The sequence below is a fragment of the Podarcis bocagei genome (genome assembly GCF_964188305.1).
Source record: "Podarcis bocagei genome assembly, chromosome: 6".
In the NCBI taxonomy this organism is placed as follows: Eukaryota; Metazoa; Chordata; class Lepidosauria; order Squamata; family Lacertidae; genus Podarcis; species Podarcis bocagei.
In genome coordinates this window covers 101,634,209-101,655,505 of record NC_138130.1, presented here as the reverse complement: position 1 = coordinate 101,655,505, position 21,297 = coordinate 101,634,209, and the positions used below count along the sequence as shown (strand labels likewise).

Sequence of the window (21,297 nt, the reverse complement as noted above, 5' to 3'; positions counted from 1 at the left end):
ATGATGGGGAATGGCTGTTCAAACTGAAGCAGGCAGGAAGGCCCCTCAAGGACTCTGTACCGGCTCTGGAATACTCCATAAGGGAAAGGGAGCAGTTTTTTCATATAACATTATTACAGTGGTACCTCAGGTTACATAGGCTTCAGGTTACAGACTCCGCTGACCCAGAAATACGACCCCAGGTTAAGAACTTTGCTTCAGGATGAGAACAGAAATTGTGCTCCGGCAGCAGGAGGCCCCATTAGCTAAAGTGGTGCTTCAGGTTAAGAACAGTTTCAGGTTAAGAACGGACCTCCGGAACGAATTAAGTACTTAACCCGAGGTACCACTGTATTAAGGAATGTCCCTATTTTCCTTGGAGAAATGTTGGAGGGTATGAGAGGGCAGTTTCTGCCCGGCAGAAAGAGCATGTGGCAGCCAGACTGGTGACTGGGAGGGCCGCCGAGACCACATAACACTGGTCCTGAAAGACCTAAATTGGCTCCCAGTACGTTTCCAAGCACAGTTCAAAGTGCTGACCTTCAAAGCCCTCAACGGCCTCGGTCCAGAATACCTGAAGGAGCGTCTCCACCCCCATCGTTCTGCCCGGACACAGAGGTCCGGCTCCGAGGGCCTTCTGGCGGTTCCCTTATTGCGAGAAGTGAGGTTGCAGGGAACCAGGCAGAGGGCCTTCTCGGTGGTGGCACCCGCCCTGTGGAACGCCCTCCCACTAGATATATAAAACAACTACTAGGCTTTTAGAAGACATCTGAAGGCAGCCCTGTTTAGGGAAGTTTTTAATGACTGGTGTTTTAAGGTAATTTTTGTTTGGAAGCTGCCCAGAGTTTTATAATTGTTTTCAGTATCAGGAGTATAAATGATGTTAGCTACTTTAATTTTGTTGTTTCTTATATTGTGGTTGTTTGTTTGACTTTTCTATTATCTGTTTGATTGATTATATGCTTGTTTATTTGTTTGTCTGTTTTCCCATAAATGTATTTATTTTAAATCAATAAAGATATACTAAAAAACAAAACAAAGAGCCCATGCCCCTTGGCTCCCAGCTCCCCGTTCCTTCTGCAGTTGCTGCAACCCACATTGCAGGAGTCGCCCCTCCCCAGGGAGCCCAGCCTGCAGCAAGAGCCAGGAGCAAACAAAACAAAACAAAACCTTCTGGGTATCCTCTCCCCTTTCTAAAAAAAGAACAATCTCCTCAGCTGACTCGGCTGCTTTCTGAGCAGAGCTGGAGGTTTTGAAGGGGACCTTGCCCTGGCGCAGGTTGTCTCTATATTTAGCTGCACCGCATGAACGTCAAGCGACCGGCCGCAGCTGCGTGGCGCTCTGGGCCTGGCCTGAGCCTGGCCTTTCCGCTTCTGCCTGCCTGAGGCCTCACAATGGGAATCGCTGGGTAGCGGCTGCTGCGTCACCTGCCCTCCAAGTGACCTCAGGACAGGCTGGACCGGGACATTCGCAGGGAAACCAAAATGCTTGTTTACAAACCCCTCTCCAGTGCCACAAATCCAACTCAATGGTGTAACGTTGGAAAATGTCGATCACTTCTCCTACCTGGGCAATTATCTTTCCACAAGGGCCAACGTTGGTGCCAAAATCCAGCACCGCCTGAGCTCTGTAAATGCAGCTTTCTCCCAATTGAAGTGGAGAGTGTTTGAGAACAGGGACATTCGTAGGGAAACCGAAATGCTTGTTTACAAAGCTATTGTACTACCAACCTCACTGCATGCGTGTGAAACATGGACCACTTACAAACACCATCTCCAGCTCCTCGAAAAATTCCATCAATGGTGTCTCCAAAAAATTGTACACATCACTTGGGAAGACAGGTGAACTAATGCCAGTGTACTGGAAGAAGCAAACATGACCAGGGTCAAAGCAGTGATTCTTCAACTTCGTTGGACTGGTCATGTTGTGCGGATGCCTGATGATAGTCTTCCAAAACAACTACTCTATTCCCAACTTAAAAATGGAAAGCGTAATGCCTGTGGTCAAGAAAAGAGGTTTAAAGACTCTCTCAAGGCAAATCTTTAAAAATGTGGTATAATCTCCAGCAAATTGGAAACACTGGCCTGCGAGCGCTCCAGTTGGAGAACAGCCTTTCCCAAAGGTGTCAAGGGCTTTGAAGACACTCGAACTCAGAACGCAAGGGAGAAATGTGCTAAGAGGAAGGCACACCTGGCAAATCCACACCGTGATCAACTCCCGCCCAGAAACCAATGTCCCCACTATGGAAGGACATGTGGATCCAGAATTGGCCTCCACAGTCACTATGGACTCACTGCTAAGACCATGTTTATGGAAGACAATCTTACTCGGCTACGAGTGATCGCCAAAGTAGAAGAAAGTAAGTTAAAAATCATCTTTACCCACTCCACACCTGTCTTGAATCGTTAACATGATTATTATAAGCCCCTCCTTCCATGAAACTGCAGGGCAGGTCACAGCGATGCAAAATGCAACATTTGAAACACGTTAAAACAAATTTGATATGGCATGTCGGGTCTAGGGCAGCTGTGTGTGACCCAAACAAATCTGGGGCAAATTTGGCCCAAAGCCTGGAGACTCCTAAGCCCCGTACTAAGGGCCAGGTGAGAGTCTCAGCGGTGTTTGGCCTTGGATTTTAGGAGATATGCCCGTTGTTCCTGGTCTGGCAACCTTTTTTTCCTCTCCCTGGCAACTTCCCCCAAATCATAATTGCACCGGCAGCGTATCTCTTCTTTCTCGTATCTAAAAATGCAAGAAGGGCTTTTACACTCGCCAGAAGCTCGGCTCTGCCCTCGCCGGTCCTGGAAGGAGCCTTTAAAAAAGTCCCATATGCTCAGAGACTTTGCGCCTGTTCATTGGGGGAGATAGGAAGCCCAGAGCACTTGTTCTTTAGATGTCCCTTTTATGAAGAGGCACGTAGTGAGACCATTGATCCCCTGCTGGTGAGGCTCGCTGACCTCCCAGAAAAACAAAAATTCAAACTTTTCCTGTTAGGCAAAGATCAGAAGACGACCTGGATGGTCGCCAGATTCTGTGTACAGATCTGTAGGCGCAGACCATCCCCAGACCCAAAATAGTTTAAGAAAATCCCCAAACTCAGTTCTATGGTTCCAGTTACAGATAGGTAGCTGTGTTGGTCTGCCATAGTCAAAATAAAAAAATTCCTTCCAGTAGCACCTTAAAGACCAACTAAGTTAGTTCTTGGTATGAGCTTTCGTGTGCATGCACACTTCTTCAGATACACTGAAACAGAAGTTGCCAGATCCTTCTATATAGTGAGAAGGTGGGGAGGGGTATTACTCAGAAGGGTGGTGGGAATGGGAGATTGGCAGATAGCTGAGATGAGCCTGTTGACGACTCTTAACGACTGTAATAGGTCTTACAGGAAAAGGTTAACCAAACTTAAAACCATGGAGAGACCTGGTTTGAACAAAGACATTGGATTCTTATCCCATTATACATGACTAAGCCATTTCTCACCTTCTCACCCCTTGCCTTTTCCTCACTATATAGAAGGATCTGGCAACTTCTGTTTCAGTGTATCTGAAGAAGTGTGCATGCACACGAAAGCTCATACCAAAAACTAACTTAGTTGGTCTTTAAAGTGCTACTGGAAGGAATTTTTTTATTTCAGTTCTATGGGTGACTCTGAGTCAGCTCCCTGCGGTAGTTTATTGTTGTACATTGTTTTCAAATTTATTGTTGTACAATGTTTTAATTGTTTGTTTTCCTTCTGTGAATGTACCCCCAAGTGTGTTTTATAAGCTGGTCTCCGACCGTAATAAATTATCTATCTAGTCCCCCAAATCAGTGAGGGGTAGGTTGCCCATAAGCAGCAGAAAGAAGGTGGGTGGGAAGGGGGGAAAAACCCACAGCAATTTTGCTTTCTAGATTGCTTTTATTTATCAATGTACAGAAACGAAACCCACAGGCTTGAAAGCCACCGATAACACCCTTAACATAAAAGACCCCCCCCCCAACCTTCTCTCCCCGACAAAACACCACAAACCATTAATAAAATAAATAAGACAAGGGGCAGAGTCTGAGCTGGGGGGGAGAGGGGTGGCTGCTTTGAGGAGATCAGAATTTTCCCCTCCTCCCCCTGCTTTGCCCACATAAATAACATTTTGATGTAGAAAAAAATTAATAATAATAATAATGACAGATAACAGAAAAAAGCTGCGTTGGCTGATGAGCTGGGTTAAGAGAAGTAGACTGTTTGTAAACAGCTGGGCGGAAAACAGCTGGAATCTGCCAGCCTCAAGGTTTAGCAAATGCTGTTTCCACAACCAAGGGCCCGAAACATTTGATTCCTAAAAGGTGCCAGGGCTCAGTCTGGCTGCCGGGTGCCCACTACGACCTGGAAGTTCAAACTGCAACCACCCCTGCTCCCTTTCAGTTCCTCTGTGGGACTTAGAATGGTAGCGTTGGAAGGAACCCCAGGAGTCATCTAGTCCACCCCCAGATTAGCAGTAGAAAATCGAGACGCAGTCTGTTTTCTAGCCTGCCGTTTTAGGAACCCAGAGAGAGCATGTTTCTAAGGCGCTACCTGCCCCGCACACTTAGGTCTAGCAACATGGCTAAGCCCATTAGGGCACCTTTAGCATGTACACATTGCCCAAGGGTAAATTTGAATGTGTAGACTACATTTTGGTTGTTGATCTCGCTGGCTCTTGCTTATAGTGTCTGTTTTAAATCGGAAGCTCATATTTAATGCTCGTTCTGCTCTTTATTTTAATCCAAAAGCGGGATCTTCTAAATCAAGAGAAAAAGAAAGAACGTGGAATTCAGTTTCCGGAGATGTTGCTTTGCTTCTCCATTCAGAATGACAGAACCCTTTTCTTTCTTTTTCAAGAGCAAGTGTCTAGTCCTCGTCGCTGTCAAAGTGTGGGAATGCCTAAGAAGCCAGAGGGGATTCTTAAACGAGGCTTTCAGCACTCTCTCAAGCCCCGCTTCCCTTGCACCTGGCCCAAGCAGTAGAAATTAATCCGAGGAAGAGGGAATCATGCAAATTGGAATGAGCTACGTTTTTATCCCGGCCACCATTTTCTCCATGCAGAACCTTTAAATATTGAGCATTGCTAAACCCGCGCGCATATGCGTGCGCACTCTCTGGTAATGCAGTGGTGGGGAACCCAGGGCTCTCCAGAAGTTGTTGGAGACCCCCAGCTCCCAACTGCCCCCGCCAAAATGATCCAGAGACACTGGACGATGGAATCCAGGCATGGCCGAAGTTGTCTCTCCCTGACAGAGAGGGGTTGCTCTTTTTGGAACAGAGAGAGATTCATCGGTTGCTGGTTTCTACCTCCAGAAGATGGGAGACTAAGAGGAGGAAAAGGGGTCTGTCTCCTGCTTGTGAGCTTTCTAGAGGCGTCCGGGTTGCAGGGGGTCAGACTGAATGACCCCTATGGATCCTTTCCAACTCTACCATTGCAGTGATTCTGCGCCTGGAGACAGGAGGCTGAACTAGACGGAACTATTCCAGAAACGTCTGCACAATCTTGGGACTTCCCAGGACCAAGGCGGCGAACCCAGGTGCGTTAACAGGTGATGCGAGATGAAAGGACCAGGTGGGGCGAAAGCAAGACCTTACCTGCATACCTGTTTCCCGGGAGGAAAGACAGGAGTCTGTTTTCCCACCTCCTCGTGTTCCCAAACACGGGAACAGCGTTTGCTTACAAAGAGGCCCTTTGGTTCCCTTCAACTCTACCATCCTACGATTCGATGGGCACGATCCATGAGAAAGGCTCTCCAGCCGCACCGACGTGGCTGGGGACCAGACAATCGCTTGAGCCTGCAACCCTATGTACGTGCTTACTTGGGTGTAAGTCCCATTGAATTCAGCTGGGCTTTCTGCTGAGCAGACAGGCCCTGGGTAGCAGGGTTAATGGCGTTTGCATGGAGGGGCTTCCCAGCGGATCAGGCCCCAAGGGCGTTTTCAGACACACACACAAACAAGCGCTCTCTTTCGGTCGGTACCAGGAGAGCAATAGATTGCTCTCTAAATAAAGCCCCCCCATTAAAATGAGGGCGACATGAGGGAGCCAGGAGCCGGGCCACAACATGCTTGCATCTTGTGGGGGTGCGCATGACATTGGAGGAAACCTGTTTCATAACTGCACTAAGCTACCATAATAGCTACTTAGGGGGCAGGTGGGGAATGGTAGGGATGAACGCCCCTCCTCCCCCAGTGGCAGAAAGGTGTGCTGTAGTGTCAAGTCTAGGACCTAGGAGACCAGAGTTCGAATCCCCACCCAGTCCACCGGGTGACCTTGGGCAGACTTCCCTCTCAGCGTGGTTGTGAGTCTAAAATGGGTGGAGACGAACGTTTGCCGCCTTAACTTCCTGGGAGGAAAGGCACGATACAACTCAAAGAAACAAAAGCAAATATTGCTGGTTTGGTGCTGAGAAAACCCTATGCCCTCACGACCGGATCCTGTACAGCAGCTTGGGAAAGCGAAAAACTTCTAAAGCATCTATTTCCTCTGCAGCAGAATTTGGCCCTGTGTTAGATCTATGGAGGATTTTCGCCCCTGGGGGGAAAAAAACAACCCCCCAAAAACTATTATTTCACTGTTCAGAAGCCTACCCAGCCTGGCTGGCGCTAGAGAGCTGATTCCATGCCATGTAAACAAAAGCGCACATGTAGTGGTATTCCAAGTTTGGCGGCCGAAAGGAGCCCCTCCCCTCCAGCCCCCACCGCGTTGCTTCCCTTAGGTCCTTGCACAGGGGGGCGGGGGGGAAGGGCAGGGGAGAGTCTTTGCAATGCCAAGGGTGTCCTCCAGAGTTCGACTCTCCGGGTGGCACGGACGGCGTTACACCCATGGAGGGCCTGCCCCATGGCTCTGCTCCAGGATGCTGGCGGCTTCCCAAGAGCAAGGTGGGGGGGAAACGAGGGCAGTCCTTCACCTTCTTCAGCGCCCAGCGCTCGCAAGCCTCGGATGATGGCTGTTTGGCCGGAGGCCTCCCCTTGATCCAATGTCCCATCTGCGTCGCGGCGGCTTGGAGTCAGATGATCACCTGCAAAGGTGGGAGAGAGGACGGTGAGGTCGGCGGGAGGCAAATGGCAGAATTTGGCCCTCCTTGAAATAGTACCTTGCAGTGTCTTAACCTCGGAAGTCGAACAGAATCTGTTCCGGAAGTCCGTTCAACTTCCGAAACGTTTGGAAACCAAAGCGCGGCTTCCGATTGGCTGCAGGAAGCTCCTGGAGCCAATCGGAAGCCCCGTCAAACTTTCGGCTTTCAAAAGAACGATAGAAAATCAGAACACTCACTTCCAGTTTTCGATCATTCAGGAGCCAGAACGTTCGACTCCCAAGGCGTTCGGGAGCCAAGGTACAACTGTACAGTGGTACCTCTGGATACGAACAGGATCCATTCTGGAGCTCCGTTCGCATCCTGAAGTAAATGTATGACGCCACTACGCGTCTGCGGGTTGCGTTTCGCTGCTTCCACACATGCGTGTGACATCATTTTGAGCGTCTGAGCATGCACAAGCGACGAAACCCAGAAGTAATGTGCTCCATTACTTCTGGGTCACCGTGAAGCGCAACCCGAAAATACTTAACTTGAAACTTCTTCAACCCGAGGTATGACTGTATATGCTAGAAATCTCTAAAGGAGTGTTTCCCAAATTTGGGTCTCCAGCTGTTTTTGAACTACAATTCCCATCATCCCTGACCTCTGGCCCTGCTAGCTAGGGATGATGGGAGTTGTAGTCCAAAAACAGCTGGAGACCCAAGTTTGGGATACACTGACCCAAAGGGCAGACCTCGAATGACCATTCCCTGCCCCCTATATATGGCATCACTGTGTGTCATTTTAGGGGGTGAAACTTAACACTTGCAAATTTCTTCAATGAGGGGGTCTTCAAATATGTTTCTGGGTGTGAGGGATTCAAATCTGCTATTATTTTTGTGCCTGGACAGCATGTAGCTTGGCAAGTCTACATTTGATGAAGAAGCACACTGCTTCGGAAAACCAAAGAACTTTTATTTTGCCTTCTGAAAATGTTAGGCAATGCTGAATAATAATAACTAAAAATAATATTAGTATATAATAAAGCTGCAAGCACTTGGCAATTGTTTTCAGTGACTCCCATGCAACTTTACCTACGGAGCAAACCTAAATTATATTAATTTAACCAAAATACCTTTTGAATCACGTCACAACTTTTTAGCAGCCTTCATTTTTGGAATTTCAAAGTTAAAAAATTCAACATGCCCTAACAAGGCATGATTTTATTTCTCATACAACTACTCTAGCATATGGTTTTTCAGTGCCACCAATATAAACAGATGTCTGGCTCATAGAACCTTTGTTCTCAATAATAATGGAACTCACAAGTGGAGAATACTATTATTTTTATAAATCGTTATTATTTGTAGAGAGAATTTTTGTATGAGTTAATTCATACTTTATTTATTATCTGTATAGCCCTTTCGATCTGCGCTATAACATGGTATTTTTGTCCCTCCAGGCTGTGGTGCTTTTATGGCTGAAATGCCTGACTCGACGTTTCTTTATGTTCTGCTTGCAACTTTTTTGGCACATAAATTAACATTTTAAAAAAGGAAGCTAATGCTAGAAATCCACAGAGGAAAGGAAAGGCAGAGGATAGGGAAGAGCTGAACAGATTTGTCTCGCAGGTCACCCAGGGCAACTTGAACGTCTGAATATTCGACAAGCATTTGCCATAAGAGGATTTCACAGCACCCGCCACTCTTTGGCAGCTGACATGCAAAAGTACGTTTCCCTGCTAATTCCACCCCTTCCTTTAACCCCTTTAATAGGAGACTTAAACCAAGGCAGCCCAATCTACTTGCGTTCCACCCTGAGATTTTACTGTCCGTGTCCAATAAAAGGTAAAGGGACCCCTGACCATTAGGTCCAGTCGCAGACGACTCTGGGGTTGCGGCGCTCATCTTGCTTTATTGGCCGAGGGAGCCGGCATACAGCTTCCGGGTCATATGGCCAGCATGACTAAGCCGCTTCTGGCGAACCAGAGCAGCACACGGAAACGCCGTTTACCTTCCCGCCAGAGTGGTAACTATTTATCTACTTGCACTTTGAGGTGCTTTCGAACTGCTAGGTTGGCAGGAGCTGGGACCGAGCAACGGGAGCGCACCCCATTGCGGGGATTCGAACCGCCAACCTTCTGATCGACAAGCCCTCGGCTCAGTGGTTTAGACCACAGTGCCAACCGCATCCCCTTATTTGTTGTGGTGGATGTGCCAAACTGGCAAGAGCGAAGGCTACCACCTGTCCGGAACTGTGGTGTCTGAATTTGTCCTAAAGGTCTTAAGTGCCCCCATGGAGATAGCCCGTGGGAGAGCGGTGTTGAAGGGTAATTATTCTTAACTAATAATATTGGATATTGGATAGGATTGTTTGGGGCAATGATGGAGTCCTGTCAGCAAGTCTCTGACGAGTGGGGACCGTGACGAGTGCCAGAGTGCATGGAAATGCCATTTGCCTTCCCGCTGGAGCGGTACCTATTTATCTACTTGCACTTTTGACGTGCTTTCAAACTGCTAGGTTGGCAGGAGCAGGGACCGAGCAACGGGAGCTCACCCTGTCACGGGGATTCGAACCGCCGACCTTCTGATCGGCAAGCCCTAGGCTCTATGGTTTAACCCACAGCGCCACCCACATCCCACAGATAGTCGCAACCAATGCTTAAGCAACCACTCACATTGCTTGTATTTTAATAAAATTGTGGCCAAAAATTATGCCAAAAACCTGAAACAAAATTATGCGTCAATTGTGTTTTTATTGGTGGGTGTCTTGGGGACCTCAACACGCAAGTAAACCCCACCAGAAAGCTGTTTCTCAGCCACTTTCTATTTACCTAGAATGGCGCCCCCAGGTAATCCGCAGAAAGAGAAAACAAAGCGCAGCACAGCCATTCTCCCCGAAGCACCAGAACTGAAGAAGATGACCAGAAGCAAAAGCTACATGGGACTTGGCAGCCGACCCATCACCCCTGAGAAGCTGGTGGCAGGGAGCTAGAAGCTGGCGGATTACCTTCAGATAACCAGGTTGCTCTCCCCAAGCCTAACAATGAACGGGCTGTCCTGGAAAACGAACGAACGAGGCTGCAGTCAGAGCTGGTATCTGTGTGCTCTCCACCCCCGTCCCCCCAAACAGGTGAGGATCCGGGGCTGGATTTACGTATAAGCTAAACAAGCTCTAGCTTAGCTCCCCACTCTCTTGGGGGCCCCCAAAAAATTAAAGGGAAAAAAACCTAGATGTACATTTCCAAAATACAAGATAAAAAACAAATAAAATAAAACCTACATGCAGCAACAGTGTCTATGATGCTCAGGGTCCCTTCCAACTCTGCAATTCTACGATTCCTAAATTATGGTGCCCAAAATCAGACACAGTATTCCAGGTGTGGTCTGACCAAGGTAGAACAGAGTGGGACTAGGACTTCCTTTGACCTGGACACTAGACTTCGGTGGATGTAGCCAAGAATAACATTCTTTTCTCTCTCTCCATCCTGCATCCGAGAGAGCAAAGGGCAGAGGTCAAGGGTGCACTTCCAGCCAGACGCGCTCTCAAGGAAGGCGTGAATCTGGGTCAGTGAGGGGCGTGGCCTGGGAGAGGGGGTGTGGCCTGGTCGGGCAGTGTGGCACGAGGACAGTCCTGAGGGCCAGGCAGGGAGACTCGGAGGGCCGCATTTGGGTTCCCAAACCCCTCGTTTGTGATTTAATGGTTACTTTTCTTTAAAAGGGTGTCCGAGCCAATCTGGGTCAACCGACCTTCTATGGCTTAAGAGTCTGTACGAAAGACACTCTGCAGGTGAGCAGAGGACTGAGCCAGCACCTGCTTAGCAAGGAAAAAAATAATTCTAGCTACGGCTATCACCAGAAGGGAGCTGATTTTTCTGAGGCTGAAAAGGGCTATATAAGGCCCTCTGTGTACCCATCACCTCCACCCAGGTGGGCAGGGGAGACTGGCACTTGGAATTCAGCTGTGGACCCTTCAAGGACAAAAAGCTCATCATGAAGAGATTTGGGAACCTTGCAGAAAGCAGCCGTTCCAGAGAGTGAGGGAGGCGTACGTAAGAATATCTCCGTCTCCTTTTGAGCCGCTCTCCACGCAGCTTCCTCGGACTCGCACCCCCAGCCTGAAGCTAAGCGCCTCTCTCCAGGCTCCTCTTTGCTGCTCCGGAAATTGCACGCCATTTAATTTGTGCGATAACACTCCAAACGGTGTCACGGGCGATTCAGCCTGGCTGGCAGCAAAGCTCCTCTCCCTCTCTCTCCCCAAGCGCCGGCCTTAGTCATCTCTTGTTTTGCAAACTAGGCTGTCTGTTGCAAACGTCAACAGAATTACAGGTCACCTACTTCTGCCCGCCGCAGCGGAGGTTCTGGGCAGCTCATGAGATTCTGGGCTTGGGAGGAGAGCTGGACCTCCCTGGAGCAAGGACAGGCATAGGGAAACTCGGTGTTCCAGATGTTTTGGGACTACAACTCCCATCATCCCTGACCACTGGGGTCCTGTAACCTATGCCTGAGCACGGACTTCCCGTCTTTCTCCTTGTTGTGCTTCTCTGAGGTTTCACTGCATCAGCTGCCCAAAGGATGGGAACCTCAGGCTCAGGGGCAAAAAGTGGCCCTTGCAGGCCTCTCCACCCGGCCCCTGGGACTCTCCTCAGGCCTGAGGAGGTCTGCTTCGCACTCAATGCGCATATTTTTGTTGAGTTTGAAGAACAGTGGTGGCTTAGAATGGGGTTTCTGTGCATGCAAAAAATCAAACCCACCCAACAGCTCAGTCGGTCAGGCATAAGACTCTAAATCTCAGGGCTGTGGGTTCGAGTCCTGGGTTGGGCGAAAGATTCCTGCATTCCAAGGGGTCAGACTAGATGACCCCTGTGGTCCCAACGCCACAATTCTATGGTTCTTTGATTGATGCTGTGCAAAGGCAACGTTTCCATCCACTTTTGCCTCTTGGCCCAGCGTGTGGCCCCCAGAACCTTGTCCAGAAGGCAATGTGGCCCCCAGCTTGACAAAGCTTCCTTGCCTCTGATCTACGCTACCAATGGGGAACCCAGGGCCCTCCAGATGTTGCCATTGGTCACGCTGACTGGGGTTAATGGAAATTGGGAGTCCAACAACTTTGAAGGGGGTCAGACTAGATGACCCCCAGGTCCCTTCCACCTCCACAATTCTATGGTTCCTTGACACTTTGAGGGCCACAGGTTTCCTGCCCCAGGGGATCAACACTACAGGTAAATCTGGGCTCCCATCTTACCTAAAAATCGAGATGAGTATAATGGGCCTCTTCTTGTTAAGGAAATCTCATCTCTGTTAGCCACAGTTTACCTGTTCTTAAAAAGCAGAGGCATCACCTTGCCAACAAAGGTCCATATAGTTAAAGCTCTGGTTTTCCCAGTAGTGATGTATGGAAGTGAGAGCTGGACCATAAAGAAGGCTGATCGACGAAGAATGGATGCTTTTGAATTCTGGTGCTGGAGGAGACTCTTGAGAGTCCCATGGACTGCAAGAAGATCAAACCGATCCATTCTGAAGGAAATCAGCCCTGAGTGCTCACTGGAAGGACAGATCCTGAAGCTGAGGCTCCAAGACTTTGGCCACCTCATGAGAAGCGAAGACTCCCTGGAAAAGACCCTGATGTTGGGAAAGATGGAGGGCACAAGGAGAAGGGGACGACAGAGGACGAGATGGTGGGACAGTGTTCTCGAAGCTACCAGCATGAGTTTGACCAAACTGGGGGAGGCAGTGGAAGACAGAAGTGCCTGGCGTGCTCTGGTCCAGGGGTCACGAAGAGTCAGACACGACTAAATGACTAAACAACAACAACAAACTGTTCCCTCCCCAGGAGCGCCCTCCCAGCAGATGTCAAGGCAATAAACAACTATTTTACTTTTAAAAGACAACTGATGTTTTTAATGTCTGATGCTGTATTATTTTTAATATTCGGTTGGAAGCTGCCCAGAGTGGCTGGGGAAACCCAGCCAGATGGGCAGGGTATAAATATAATAATAATAATAATAATAATAATAATAATAATAATAATAATAATAATAGTAGTAATAATAATAATAATAATAATAATAATAATAATAATAATAATTTGCAAGGGGGAAAGAAACCTCGGTTGGTTTCTTTTCAAGATAGATATGTCTTTAAAGAAGGCATCAATCAATCAATCAATCAATCATCAATCAGTGACACACAAATAGACAGGAAATTTCACCAGGATTCTAAATTCATATTAGTTTCCCCTCCTGCTCCCTCACGGCCCTTTTTAAACGACCCAGTCATTCTGCGTTCCTTTCTTACTGCTGTTTGAGCCATTTTAAAGCATTTCTTGGCTTCCTGCGTTCCTGTTAATCTAGAAGCTGCCTCGAGGGACTTTTCCTCCTTGTTGCGAAAAGGGAGGTCAGAAATATCCTGAAGTCAGACTAGCAGGCTCTAAGGACCCCCATCCAGAGAGCGCGTGTTTGGTCCTAGTGATTTCCCAGCCTCTCCCACTCACCTCTTGTCGGCCATCTGCCGTCGTAAGCCATTTCGGCTTCACTCCGTTGCTGACCAGTGGCTTTTCCTCCGGGACGAGGCAGGCATAGGGGGGCTCGGCGGGCTCGGCCCCCACGCTCTCCGAAACGGTTTTCACTTCCGAGGGGCTGGGCTTCTGCTCAGGGATACGAGCCACGCGGAACCTGGGCCACAAAACAAAACACCGTATATAAATGGTGTATCTTATCTTGCTATATACATAGAAAGGTAAGGTGGTTGTCACGCTCCGCAGTTTTCCAGGGAAGGCAGGGCTGGCGAGCGCAGCAAGCAGAGTCAGCGGCCCCTTGTCTGTGTGAACCGGGGGTTGAAAATAGGCTTTATTTCACCCGGGTCAAAGACCCAGTTTGGTCAAAGACCCACCCATGCATATTTGTGTAAATACACACAGGAGGCTGGGAGCCTCAATGGTGACCCTTTGGTGTGTATAGTAAAGATAAAGGGACCCCTGACCATTAGGTCCAGTCGTGGCCGACTCTGGTGTTGCGGCGCTCATCTCACTTTATTGGCCGAGGGAGCCAGCGTACAGCTTTCGGGTCATGTGGCCAGCAGGACTAAGCCGCTTCTGGTGAACCAGAGCAGCGCACAGAAACGCCGTTTACCTTCCCGCCGGAGCAGTACCTATTAATCTACTTGCACATTGAACTGCTTTCGAACTGCTAGGTTGGCAGGAGCAGGGACCGAGCAACGGGAGCTCGCCCCATTGCGGGGATTCGAACCACCGACCTTCTGATTGGCAAGCCCTAGGCTCTGTGGTTTAACCCACAGCACCACCCGTGTCCCGCTTGGTGTGTATATATAATAATAAAGAATAATAAATTTTATTTATACCCGGGCTCAGACAAACCGGGCTCAGGGCAGCTAACACCCGATACAAAAACAAATTGATTGACATACAACTTAAAAACAAGATTAAAATACAACATTAAAACACAGCCTCATTTCAATGGAAACTCAAATCAAAAACTTTTTGGGGGATGAAAACGTCAAGTCTTCACCAAGGCTAACTTTCCAGACTGGTCCTACATGGGCCAGAAAAAAGCCAGGGAAGTCCGCAAATGGGCGTTCCATCACAGGAGGAGAAAGGAAAGATATATAGATGTATTTTTTTATACTGAGTTCTGGGGAGATCATTCCAGAGACAGGGAGCCACCACCGAAAAGGCCCGTTCCCGTGCTGTTTTCCCGAGGGTGGCCCTGATCCGAGCATTAGGGAATTCAGAGCTGCCATTGGGAGGAAACGCAGCAGGGCCTTGTAGCTTCGAGGGCTGCCTTTGCAATCTTAAGGACTAGAAACTTGACTCGAACAAAATGGTAGTTTCCGGGACACCAAGTACCTGAGCTTTGCAAGTACAATTGCAGAGCGTGGAGCGGCCTGTTCCGTGACTCACCTGCCCACGGAGAGGATGGTGATCTCTCCCGGCCTGCCAGTCTTGCCTCCGGGCTTCGCAAGCTTCGTGGTGGCGCTGCCAGGAGCGATGGAGGTGGCCGGCGTGGCTTCTGCCGATGGCAGCACCTCCGGCCACTTCTTCTGGCTGCACCGGGTGCAGGTGGGGCCCGGGCGGGTGGCCAAGCCTTGGACTGTGTGCAGGTGGTGCTGGTGCCTGCAAATGTGGGGCAACTGAGGCAGGAGATGCAGTCTAAGTGGGGGTCGGGGGTGAGAGGGGGAAAAGACCACCGTTAGAGGAGAGAACAGAGACCCCCTCAAAGGCCACCCCACAGGTTCACCACCCAACTTGATCATGTTACGCCAGGAATCACTCCATCAACTCCTTCACGTCAGGGGGATTGGACTGGATGACCTTTGGGGTTCCCTTCAGTTTCTACAATTATAAGGTTTTACTCTTAATAATAATAATAAATTTTTATTTATACGCCGCCCTTCCCGGTTCAAAAACCGGGCTCAGGGCGGCTAACAACAAATTTAAAACACTTAATTGTAAAAGCAGCATAAGATACAGTAAAAAAACATGAATAGCAATAAAATTCAAAGTTCAGAAATCAATTTGGGGGAAATCCATCTAATAAGCATTAGATAATTCCCAGGGCTAGCTGACTGAATTGGTCCTACTTGGGCCAGGGAGGAGGCCAGGGGAGAATTAGCTGTGGGGTCTCAGAGCGGGTGATCTTCATAAAAGGGGAGGGGGAGGGAAGAGAAGGGAAATAAAAGATCAGGCTGAATTCAAATTAAAGGCCAGGCAGAACAGCTCTGTCTTACAGGCCCGACAGAAGGAGGTTAAATCCTGCAGGGCCCTGGTCTTGTGGGACAGAGCATTCCACCAGGTTGGAGCCATCACCAAAAAGGCCCTGGCCCTGGTGGAGGATAGTCTGACTTCCTTAGGGCCAGGGACCTCTAAACTATGGTTATTCGTGGACCTTAAGGTCCTCTGCAGGGTGGACCAGGAGAGGCGGTCCCGTAGAGGTTCAACAAAAGGTTCAGCTTAATATTACATCCTTTTTCAGTGTCTGTGCCACTCTATTCCTCAATCTGCTGCATCGTGGGCAAAAAATGTAATGGGTGAATCTGGTTGTTGAGAACCAGGAATAATATTATTATTATTATTATTATTATTATTATTATTATTATTATTATTATTATTATTATTATTATTGTTATTAGTAGTAGTATACCGCCCTTCATCCGTAGATCTCTGGGCAGTTCACACCATAAAAATACAGGATGATGAAGCAGTCAGAGAGGGGAACTGAGTCTAGTCCCCAGTTATGAGGCTCCCTGGGTAATAATAATAATAATAATAATAATAATAATAATAATAATAATATCATCATCCAGGGAGCCTCTCACAAGACACATACAAACCAACACACAAGCATGCAAACAATACACAGAGGATATTAAGTTGAAAAAAATAAATTATTGAGATGCAGTTACATTTAGCAAAGTTTAAGATGAGCCATAATAATAATAATAATAATAATAATAATAATAATAATATTTATACCCCGCCCAGCTGGCTGGGTCTCCCCAGCCACTCTGGGCGGCTCCCAACAGAATATTAAAAACTCGATAAAAAGTCAAACACTAAAACTTCCCTCAGCCACAAAGAGGAGCGAGCCATGGCTTATGTGATTCTCTCTTTTTAGATAGGGGGCCATCTCTTTGTAGTCCAAACTGTTCACATAAATGGCCCCGTTTCTCTAACGAGGAGCGATAATAGGGGGCAGCAAGAGAGGGAAAAGGTCCAGATATCTTGCTTTTATATAATCAACTCTTTATTTTGTTCTATGTATATCGCAATGTTCTTTTGTTGCTGTGGGCGATGGCTGACGCAAATAAAGTTTCATTCATTCGTTCATTCTTGCTTTTACAATTTTGTATTTTAGCTAATTTTTAAAACTACTGGTCTATGGCCGTAATAAAATGATCAATTGAGCAAAGAAAAAGCCATCCTTACTTGTTGACGGGCTTATAGATGGGCTGCAAGACCTGCTTGCTGTGATAATCTTTCAGCATCTCCTCCAAGACTGCGGCGTTCTCTGTCGGCGGCAAATGAGAGGGACAGGGAGGGGAAATAAAGCAGAGCCGTTGAACAGGAGTTGAAAAAAGAGGAGGAAGAGAGTAATCATTGCAACACGAAGCCTAGCAAGCCCACTAGTCCTCATTAAGGTGTCTTCATTTATGGGGTAAACCTGTTTGCATACGCTTGTAACTTTAAGCCTAAAGGGATCTCACTGTGCTCTGCCTGATCCCAAGTAAACTTTCTTTTTGTTACTTACGAGTAAGACTGTGGTGTCTTTATTCTTTCAGGAGGGATTCAAGGGGTCTTACCAGGAAAATATTATAACGCATTTCAACCTGGACAAGCCAGACTGAATTGCGTATTGTCTTAAGAAACTCACACGAGTTTGCAACAAGTTTTCTTTTTCCTTTTCTTTTTAAATATAATTTTTTATTAGTTTTTTAAAAACATATCATTTTCAACAGTAATTAAACATACTTTTACATCTTATTCAAATTTTTGACTTCCATCAATCCTGTCTGAAAATTTTCCAATCTAATCTCTTAGTATGCATTTCTTATTTTCCTTATTACATTTCAAACTCATAACCAATATCTCAATCTTTTTCTACTTTGTAACACTTCGTCTATTTCTCCTTCTTGTAGTTCTACTAGCGTAATTTGTTGATTACAGTTGCTCTTCAAATAATTCATATACTTCTTCCAATCTTCTGTAAAGACTTGTAACAAGTTTTCTGCTGTGTAAAGGGGAATGTAAGCTCTGCTAAGTAAAGGAACTTGCTGGGGCAAGTTGGGAAGGATATTAATAAGCAATATATCCTCTCCTAGGGACGCGGGTGGTGCTGTGGGTTAAACCACAGAGCCTAGGACTTGCCGATCAGAAGGTCAGTGGTTCGAATCCCCGCCACGGGTGAGCTCCCGTTGTTCGGTCCCTGCTCCTGCCAACCTAGCAGTTCGAAAGCACGTCAAAGTGCAAGTAGGTAAATAGGTACCGCTCTGGCGGGAAGGTAAACGGCGTTTCCGTGTACTGCTCTGGTTCGCCAGAAGCAGCTTAGTCCTGCTGGCCACATGACCCAGAAGCTGTACGCCGGCTCCCTCGGCCAATAAAGCAAGATGAGCGCCACAACCCCAGAGTCGGTCACGACTAGACCTAACGGTCAGGGGTCCCTTTACCTTATCCTCTCGTGCCACCCTGAACATTCCCACACATGCAGGCAGAGGCTCTGGCACCGAGCTTGCCAATGAACGGGGCTCAAGGCAGAGGGACTTTGACCACCCACAACAAACAGATAAAGCAAAGGTTCCCGGCCCCCCTCTTTCCTGCGCAAGGCTCACCTTTCTTCTCCGTGATCAGACGCACCAGAACCCCAATGGTGTCTTCGTTGGCATCTTCTATTCTGTAGGCAGGACTATTCCCTAAGGAGAAAAGGATGGCAGGATGAAAAACGCTCTCCCTGGCTTTGCTGACCTGCTCTGAAGCCAGCAGAGTCAAAAAGGGGTCGGTAGGTAAAGCAAATCAGTCCCTGGACCTACAGGAAGGCTCATTCGTACTTTGTGCAGCGATAACATTTTTATTTACAGACTATCTTTTTACGCAGAATTTTGGCCCACAAGCTGACTTGGCAAATACAGTGGCACTGGCTTCAGTTGTTTTTATTTACCTGTTTGGTTATTTATGCAGTAAAAGGTAAAGGGGCCCCTGACCATTAGGTCCAGTTGTGGACGACTCTGGGGTTGCGGTGCTCATCTCGCTTTATTGGCCAAGGGAGCCGGCGTACAGCTTCCGGGTCATGTGGCCAGCAGGACTAAGCCGCTTCTGGCGAACCAGAGCAGCGCATGGAAACGCCGTTTACCTTCCCGCCAGAGTGGTACCTATTTATCTACTTGCACTTTGACGTGCTTTCGAACTGCTAGGTTGGCAGGAGCAGGGACCGAGCAACGGGAGCTCTCCCCGTCGCAGGGATTCGAACCGCCAACCTTCCGATTGGTAAACCCTAGGCTCTGTGGTTTAACCCACAGCACCACCCACGTCCCTTATTTATGTAGTAGTTTATTATTATTATTATTATTGGGGGGAAATATAATCTGTTCAGGAGACCATTGTAAGCAGATGAGAACATTAGCAGGATTTTAATCTCACTTGTAAAGTAACAAAGACTATGGGCATTTTAGACAGATAACAAATGTGGATAACAGACTGACATGGAGGTGTAAATACAGTCATACCTCGGGTTACAGACGCTTCAGGCTGCGTTTTTTTGGGTTACGGACTGCCAAAACCCGGAAGTACCAGAATGGGTTGCTTCCGGGTTTCGGTGGCCGTGCATGCGCAGAAGCACCGAATCGCAACCCGTGCCTGCTGACAGGCAACACACTTAAGGACTCTATATGGGCTCTGGAATACCCCATATTGCCAAACCAGTTTCACCTCCTCCCTTACAACCACCCTGTGATGTAAATTAAGCCAAGACGGAGAGAGAGAAAAACCCCTTTTCTGTGGTGGTGCTTCTGGTCTGGAATGCCCCAGAGTGACGTGAACCAGACTCCTTTTTGCGTCTCCTACACCAGAAACCGAAGGCATTTTTATGTTCACAGAGTGCCTAACACCCCTGGTTTTATTGCTGGCAGTTTCAAAGTGTAACATCCCTTGTCCTTTCTGCTAGGAGGCATATCTTCTTAAAAAACAAACGGTGACTGCATATTATTATGCATTCTCGGTTAGAGACTGCAGAAACTGCTTTCTTAATTGTACTTACACTGTTCTCGATTATATGACACGGTTTTATTATTAGATGCTACGCCGCTTTGGGTACTTTTAATAGAAGGGACAGGTGAAAATAAATGAACAAGATGGTTTATTAAAATGACTCACAGGCAGGATTTAAATCTCAAGAGCGTGACCTGAGAGAGATACAAGTCAAATTCACAATAGACGCACTCCTGTTGTTTTGTTGCACTGGGTTACACGTTTTCAGGTTACTTCCGGCACCCGCACATGTGCAGAAGTGCTAAATCGCTCTTTGCACATGTGCAGAAGCGCCAAATCATGTCATGTGCGTGCGCAGAGGTGGTACTGTGGGTTGTGAACGTGCCCCCTGCACGGATCACGTTCACAACCCGTGGTTCCACTGTATTTTAAATGAACATCGCCAATTCTACACTGCAGACATGGGCTGCCATGTGCACGGCAACCATACAATATCTGCCCTCTCAATTGCTTCTGTCAGAGCAATTGGCACCAATGCAGGCGCCACATACCTGCCCCACATTTGTTAGAACATTGTCTTTTAGTGTGGCAGCACCTACAATTCTGGAACTCCCTGCCTATTGATCTCAGGCTGTACTATTTTTGACAGCTGCTGAAAACATTCTTGCTTAGAAAAGTCTACCCAGATGTTTAGAAAGTTTATGCGAGTTTTAATCTGCTATTTAAACTTTCCGAAATTACTGTCGTTTTCTTCCTTCTTGATAACTTTATTGTTTTGTCTTTTCTGGTAAACTGCCTTGAGGTTAGCTGTTTCTTTTTACCATAAATAGAAATAATAAAAGCCTAGCTCCGATGTGTATTTGCTATGAAACAAAGAAACACCCTCATTGCAGCTATGTTTCACCCTGAGTAACGCTACCTGGCTTAACAAAAGCTTTGCCCCAAAATTGTGAGCAAAGGTTTCGTGATTTGAATTTAATAGCCTGCTTGTTGCTGGTGATACAAGAGGGAGGGGGACAATTTCTGGAGATGCTGGGGTGGAGTTCAGGAACCCAGCAACTCCTTAGGACCTTCCTGAGTCAACAATGACCTCATAGTGGGGGACGGACTTATGCACAGGGTTCCCGGTCTCACAGCTGCAGGCTTGCCAGTGAAATCTTGGCTTCCCCCTTGGCCAAATCCTCTTCCTCTGACACTCTCTTCCTCCCCTGAGGCAGCAATGCTGGCCAAGATATCACCTGGCCAGTGCCGGATTTACGTATAAGCTAAACAAGCTATAGCTTAGGGCCCCACTCTCTTGGGGGCCCCCAAAAAAATTAAAGTTAAAAAACCTGGATGTACATTTCCAAAACAGAAGATAAAAAACAAATAAAACCTACATGCAGCTCCAGTGTTTTGTGTTGTATAGGCTCCTGTGATGTAAGTCATGGGCCCCGCCTGCTCGCTTGCTCCCTAAAAGATCACTGGTTTGCTCATTTCTATATACAGTGGTACCTCGGTTTACAAACAGTCCTGTTTATGAACTGTTCGGTTTACGAACTCCACAAAACCGGTTTGCGAACTTTACCTCAGTCTATGAATGGAAGA

The 21,297-nt window shown here is 47.5% G+C and overlaps 1 protein-coding gene across 6 annotated transcripts in view; it reads right to left on the bottom strand.

The window, feature by feature from the left end:
- Positions 1-3,857: 3,857 nt before the first annotated feature.
- The window catches only part of RELT (RELT TNF receptor), an 85,785-nt gene continuing 68,345 nt past the window's right edge, over positions 3,858-21,297 (bottom strand). For 5 of the 6 annotated variants that reach the window (XM_081197419.1, XM_081197416.1, XM_081197418.1 and 2 more), the window contains 6 exons: positions 18,339-18,419; positions 16,939-17,020; positions 14,914-15,162; positions 13,489-13,669; positions 10,006-10,055; positions 3,858-6,999 (listed from right to left, as the gene is read on the bottom strand). In XM_081197419.1, coding sequence (XP_081053545.1) covers positions 10,008-10,055; positions 13,489-13,669; positions 14,914-15,162; positions 16,939-17,020; positions 18,339-18,419 — 641 coding nt within the window. In that variant the 3' untranslated portion in view covers positions 3,858-6,999; positions 10,006-10,007. The remainder of the gene's footprint in view (positions 7,000-10,005; positions 10,056-13,488; positions 13,670-14,913; positions 15,163-16,938; positions 17,021-18,338; positions 18,420-21,297) is intronic. The other variant, XM_081197421.1, reaches the window with a different exon arrangement.